Below are 6856 nucleotides of genomic sequence, written 5' to 3'. Positions count from 1 at the left end.
TGTGGGTGATGTGGATGGTGTGGGTGGTGAGGATGGTGTGGACGGTGAGGGTGGTATGGATGGTGTAGATTGTGTGGATGGTGAGGCTGGTGCAGATGGTGAGGCTGGCACAGGTAGTGTGGATGGTGAGGCTGGTGTGGATGGTGAAGGTGGTGTGGATGGTGAGGCTGGTGCAGGTGGTGTGGATGGTGAGGCTGGTGCAGGTGGTGTGGGTGGTTTGGACGGTGAGAGTGGTGAGGGTGGTGTGGATGGTATGGATGGTGAGGCTGGTGCAGATGGGCAGGTGGCCTGTGTCTTCCGCCCTCCTGTGGCGTGGCTCTCTCAGCTTCTCTCATCTTGGAGCTCATGGCCTGACTTTCAGCATCCTCCTCCTGCTCACATGTCCAGCTGAAGCTGATGTTACAAGGGTCATCAACATTCACCCTCTGATTGGAGGAACATTCATTCATGAAGTACTTGCTGTATACAATACTTGCTAATTCCCCAGGAAAACTGGTCTGCCTAAGAAAGTTCCAGAAAGAAGTGAAAAGATAATTCTAAGTGATGCAGAAAATGAAGAAAAAGGAGGGAAAGATGGAAAGGAAAGAGAAGGCAATTAATTGATCAGTGGGCAATGGAAATGGTAATTTGTTTAGACAGTTTGTTTTGCTTAAATTTATTTTTATTTAGATTTTTTAAAAAAATTAACTGATGAGTGAACTTATTTGGTTTATTGGTACATGGTTCTCAGTACGTGATGTGTGGTTCTTTTCTTTCTTCCATGACAGTAAATTGAATCTTTTAAGCTTCGCTTGGGCAGTATTTCTGGGAAGCGGCACCATCAGTGCCAGACACCAGGCTGGTAAAACGCATGCGTGCCCAGTGCTGTGGTGTTCGTTATCTTCCTTTCATTACAAGTTTTCTTTCTACGTTGTGCTGCTCCTGAATCTGAACATTCATCTGTCCCGCTTGGTGCGAGCCTCACAAATGTCTGCCCCGGTGCACTGTTTTCACACACAAATGGTGCGCCTGTTCCAAGTGCTGGCTTGCATGTGCTGTGTGGCTGTCTGGCCCATATTCTGGTCCTGGGCTTGTCTCCTCTTCACAGAGTGTATGTGTTGACCAAGACATTTCTTATGAGCTCATGTGTCCTCTCCTCTGGCCTGTGTCCAGGATGCTCCATCCCCAGGTGGCTGGTTCTTCATCCAGTCATGCTCTGTTCTCCATTTATCTACCTTGCTTCCAAGGTTGTAATCACAGTTTATTCTTTGTGGGCTGTTGGAATCTACATCTCCATTCCCTTTTTCTGTCCTTGCTGGTCCTGAGTGCAGGGCTGGCCCCCTTCTCCCTATCACCAACAAGGATTCTGGAAACTGGAATCCTGATACAAACAGTAAATGAAGCTTTCCATTATTCCTCCTACTTTGCAGCTCATTTTGGGGTGATTTCTGCCCCTCGTCCGTCACAGCTGTCTGCTTTCATTTGTGCTGCTCTTCCTGTCTTGTATCCTACCACATTTTTGTTAGTCTGGTTGGGTTAGCTTTAAAGTAGTATCTTCCTGTTGGGAAGCAGTCTCTGGTTCTCTCCATTTCTACTGGTGCTGTGTTTTCTATGATTAGGGATGGTGAGCCCAGCCCTAGTCTGGAGGTTGGTTTCTTTAGCTATCACCTTGGCTGAATGTGTTGGTAAAGTTCAGAGAGCAAGCCCATGCTTTCAGTTGGTTTCCCATGGGACGCATCCGAGTATGTCTCGTATTGGGCTGTGCGAGCCCCACGGCACTATGTTGTGGGTGTCTTCTGCTACATGTAAGGTGGCTGTCAGGCTCTCGTTGGACTATCTGATTTTCTGTCCTCCATCAGTCTCTGTCACCATTTTTATTGCTAGGTTGAAAATTTCTTGCTCTAGACTTTCTAGGCTTAAGTTTGAACAGGTGGTCATTAGGTGCTGGAAATCTGCTGGACTTAACCAAACATGCCAGGCATTCGCATTAATCACCCCACGGTGTTAGTGTTTGGGCACGTGTGTTCTCTTCCTGCATCCTGCTGATGGCTGTGAATGCTGTCTCTGCACTCTGATAATGACAGGATTCACTTTCTGGCATATTTAGATGTATCTGTTATTTGGTGACACGTTTTTATTACATGGTCTCCCTCAAATTTCCATTCTCCTGTGTTAGCAAAGGCCCCAGTCCTCACGCCTCCCCCTTCTCAGCCAATCCCCACATTGCCGCGTGCCTTGTGGCTGACGCTGCCTGGCCTCACGCCTCTGCTCTGGCTCTGAAGCTTGCTGCTGCTGGAAGCGTTTTCTTGCTTGGTTTTGGTGGTTGTCTTCTAAGTTCACCACTCAGCCAAGCTGGTTTCTATCTAACTTTTACAGTGTAAAAGATCGTCTTTCACCTTTTTTTGGCATCGGTGCTGTGGGAAACAGCTCTTTCTGCTCTACACACTCTGTTCTCATCCATCCTCCAAAGTCTTCTGTGTTTTCTGTCACCTTGACAAGTCTGTCCTCTGCTGGATCATGAAGGACATTTGGATTTATTCCTCATTCTGAGAGTTCAGCATATGCTTTGTCATGTTCCTTTGCTGCAGTCTGAGGATTTGTTGCTTCTTTGCCGTCAAGTTTCCTGGTCCTGGGGAGTCGTGTCCAGGTAGCGTGGATCCTGTCACGTGGGACAGTGGTCAGTGTTTTGTGTCTCTGTGTGGTTGCCTAATTTAGGAAACACTTGATGCGCTTGCGGTCTTGTCACACTGGCATCAAGAGGCTCTTTGAAGAATGTTTCCCAGGCGAAGTCTGGTTCCTGGGTGAGGGTCTTCTGCACCTCTGATGGGTTGGCCAACGGCTCTGGTCCTGAGATGTCCTGCACAAGAAGCTGTCCCCTTGGTCTTCTGTGAAAGTGAGTTGTCTCCCTGCTTTTGTAGCACCATGTCTACCTCCTTTCCAATTCTCCTCTCATTCTGGTACCGCCTTCCACCATAGACCACAGCTTTTCATTGTTGGATCTTGGCCTTTACTAACCAAGTATGTGAACCACCATCGTCTGAACTCTCCTCCTGCTATCTGTCCATGCCAAGATCTAACCATCTATCCTCCACTGGCCGGGTAGGTTCTGGTCTTGGTTCACAACCAATTCTCACTTTCGTTATGTCTTCTTCACTGGTTCTCCCCATTACTGGGGTTGGTTCAGTTGGCTTTGATCGTTTTCCTCTTTGGTCAGTTCTAACTGATAGCCCAGACATGAGTTGTTTACCCTGGGTGTGCTGCCCATGTCTAATGCTTTTCTGTGTACATTCACTGAAGGGAAAGCTGATATTTGCTGGGTTGTGGCACCACATGCTTCCCACTCAAGCAACCTTCATCATTCAAAACACCCACATTATCCTCACTCCCCACACCATCCACACCACCCTCATCACACACCATGGCAAATTTGCTTGGCTAGAGTCTAAACTCTTTGCCAAGCACCAAGAACACACTATGCCAAGTGTGTTCAAACTTCAGTTCAATGTGTATTAAGTACCTGGCACATGCTGAGAGCTGTCCTAGGTACCGTTTACTTATTCTCACTCTTATTAACAACAACTTCTATGTTGTGCTTCAGAGCTTTCTGGCTATTTTACAGACACCAGTCTTGCAAAAGTGGGCAGTGGCCCCTCTCTAGGTGGTTTTATCCTGTTGACTGAAGGGGAAACTGAGGCTTAGTGAGAGGACATGGCCTGTGCGGAGTCCCTGGCTGGTGGCTGATTCAGGTGAGGCAGCTCCTGCCTTCATAACGCTCATGGCTTATAAGACACAGAAGGATAGCCAACATTTCCACGGGCTCTAAGACTGGTGAAGCTCTCTGCTCATCTGACCTCCTGTCATTCTCACAACAACTTTGGGACAAAGGCACTGTTCTTGTTTTACAGATGAGGAAACTGAGGCAGGCAGAGGAGACCAGACTGGAACTCCGGTCTTCGTGATGCTATGTCTAGATGTCTGCCACTTGGCTGCCTCTAATCCCTGACAAACCAGCTGTAGGCTCACAACCCAAAGTGCTGGGTGATGGTCCTTCCTCTGCCTTCACTTTCTCAAGTATCAGCTTCCCCACCCTGGATTCTCAGAGCTGCCCCCGGGGCAGTCGGCCCCCACTGCCCTCTGCCATGCTGAGCTCTGAGGCTCTGCTCTGGGGTGGTTCCACTCTCCTGTCAACCACCTCCTCCCCAGTGCTGACCCACAGCTCCTGCGCCCCCTGATGCCCAGTCGCAGACATGCCCTTCCCCTGCCAGTGGCATGGCTGGGCTCTGGGCAAGAGGCCCAGATCCAAGGCAGGGGCTGTGGTGTAATGGAAAGTGCCCCAAGTGTGGAGTCACAGGAGCCCAGTTCAGATCCTGGCCCTGACTCCTTGTGTGACCTTGGAGAAGTCGCTCAGCCTGAGCCTTAGTTTCCTGTTCTGGGGATCTCCACTTACCAGGGCAAGAACGTTCAAGAACTCCCTGGTATCGAAGTGAAGCAAGGTGCAGACATAGGGGTAGATTTCTTCCTCAGAGGAGGCCTCTGCAGAGTGCAGTCGGATCAGAAACTCAAAGACCTGCAGATGGAGAGAGGGGTGGCCGTGATTCCCGCTAGGAGCCCCAAGGCAGTCTGGGCAGCCTCCAGGCTCCTTCCAGCCCTCTGGGGACAACTCCGGGCCACCGTGACAGCCGTTAGCAATGGGCCCTGGGGGCTTCCAGGCATCTCCAGACAGCAAGCAGGGAGTGGCACCTACCTGGTTTTTAACCAAGGGCACCAAGTCTTCAGGGATGTCACCCAGGGGATAAGCACGACCTGCCAAGCAGCAGCTGCAGAGGAAGAACAAAGTCCACGTGAGAAGGCTTGGAGCCCCTGCCCCAGCCCAAGGCCATTTGAAGATTCGTCCTTGAGGACACATCTGGGTTCAGTTCTTGGGAGGGTGAAGGGAAGGGGGCTCCCCCTGAAGTCTTCAGGATATCTAGGTGGGTCCTGGATACAAACAGGGCCTGGTTCTGAGCTCACATGGGTTAGTCTGGTTCTGGCTTGGTCACCAAACGAGGTGGTCTAGCCAAGTCGCTTAGTCTTCCCTGGAAAACCAGGCCAGTGATATGTGTCCCACAGGGTTCCTATGAGAGCCTCTCTGGGTGGCGCTGGCTAGGGAGAAAGCAATGGCACCAGTCTTTCATTTAGCACAAAAGCCAGCCCTGCCCACTACGTGGAGGTGTGTGGGGCCAGAAAGTGGCTGGGGGTGGTGGGGAATGAAGTTGCTGCTGCCTTGGGCAGTCACGTGGATGTGTGGGCTTCAGTTTCCTTGTCTGTAAACGGGGAGGGGTGGGCTTAGGGGGCGTCGGAGGTGACATCTGGGTCTCAATCAGTGATCCACACAAAAGGCCATCTGGGGGGTCAGGGAGGTCAGGGAAGGCACACAGTTCCACTCTGGCATTTACCTTATGTAGACAAGAAGCTTGTTGCCCATAATAACCTGCTCATCTGCAACAGAAAGAAAACATTTCTAGCATTTCCCCCTCTGTTCCTGTAGGCAGCTAAGCTGGTGGCAAGAGAGGAGCCAGAGGGCCTCTCAGGGCCCCAAGGGGAGGGAGGCTGCACCCAGGCATCAGTGCTGGCACTTCCCTGCTTCCAGCCCCAGCAGGCAGCGGATGGTTGCTGTGAAAAGGCTCTAATGGGTAGAGAAGGTGTCCAAGGCTATGCAGAGGACGCGTGTTAATGGAGGACTTTGCAGGACGCCTTTGTCATTTGGCCAGGTCTTCCAGAGACGGGCAGTGGAATGAAGGGAAGTGTCCAGCGCTCATAGGCTAAGTGGTAATTGGCTGGAAGACAAGTGGGAAATGAGCTCCATTCTTGGCTAGGACTGACTAGAGGTAGACTGATCGATCCCAAGGAGCCATGCTGGAGGCAGGGGACCCATGGATGGCCTCTAAGGCCTTTCTCCAAGTCTACTCTGTGGATTCCAGGAGAAGCCGAGGAGAAATTGGGGAAGGTGAGGGCTTGTGAAAAGGAACCAAGGGCTGGACAGAGGGAGGACAAGCGACTTTCACTCCCGATTTCACTGCTGAGGATCTCTGTCCATTTGGGCAGTGTGGGGCATTTCCAGCTCAGTCTTCCTCTGTGTGAAGTGAGGTGCCTCCTGCCCCCTGTATCACAGGGCCTCCCAACTGCTGGCAGCCTGCCTTGAGCTCTCCAGCCCTATGTGTGCTGACCGTGGAGCAAAGGCAGGGGTCCCAGACGCCTGCTGCCCCTCACCCACACCTAGGGAGCCCTCCCTGCTCCTCACCATCCTGCCTCCTCTTTGGAAGCCCTGGGGATCTGGCGGGAAGGTGTAAATCCTATGGACCCCTCAGCCTCCTCCACTATTTGCCATTTTCCTCCCACCACAGACAAGAAAGCTTGTTTGAACCACTGTCCCAAGCTGCTTACCTGTCAGAGACTTCCCTGCACTCAGAGGAGGGGCAATGACCTTGAAAAGTTTCTGCATTTAAAATGAACAGAAGAATGATTTCAGAAGGTAAAAGGTAAACCATGGCCCTGCTTCCAGCCCCCGCATCCGAAGCAACAGAACCAGGCTTAGCTCCAAAGATGCTCATCCTTCAGGGTCACTGACAAGGAAACGGTTGGTTTGGGGATGTCCACTCCCTCAAGTAAAACATCTTCCTCCTTAGGGGTGTACATGCTGCCCCGCTAAGACTCCTCAGCCTCCTCCACAGGCCCAGGGTGGGGCGGAGCCAAGATGGCGGAGTAGAAGTAGGACCTCCCAGCTGCTCCTGCTTCCACCTTCCCCAATACATGTAAAAAGGGACTCTAAACAAACTTTGGAGCTGCAGAACCCACAAAATGACACAGAGAAGCTAACCTCCCTCTGAGGATAGCACGG

The 6856-nt window shown here is 51.4% G+C and overlaps 1 protein-coding gene across 5 annotated transcripts in view; it reads right to left on the bottom strand.

Moving 5' to 3' along the window:
- VPS8 (VPS8 subunit of CORVET complex) overlaps nt 1-6856 on the bottom strand; it is a 173246-nt gene that overhangs the window by 80099 nt on the left and 86291 nt on the right. For all 5 annotated transcript variants that reach the window (XM_069089353.1, XM_069089352.1, XM_069089355.1 and 2 more), the window contains exons 24-27: nt 6403-6454; nt 5415-5457; nt 4724-4796; nt 4427-4546 (exon numbers count right to left, since the gene is read on the bottom strand). In XM_069089353.1, coding sequence (XP_068945454.1) covers nt 4427-4546; nt 4724-4796; nt 5415-5457; nt 6403-6454 — 288 coding nt within the window. The remainder of the gene's footprint in view (nt 1-4426; nt 4547-4723; nt 4797-5414; nt 5458-6402; nt 6455-6856) is intronic.

Source organism: Petaurus breviceps, unplaced genomic scaffold (assembly GCF_028583685.1).
Source record: "Petaurus breviceps papuanus isolate PSGF00001 unplaced genomic scaffold, PetGlider_PUasm1.0 186, whole genome shotgun sequence".
NCBI lineage: Eukaryota > Metazoa > Chordata > Mammalia > Diprotodontia > Petauridae > Petaurus > Petaurus breviceps.
Note: the sequence above shows the minus strand (reverse complement) of the source record. Positions and strands in the feature narration are given on the sequence as shown.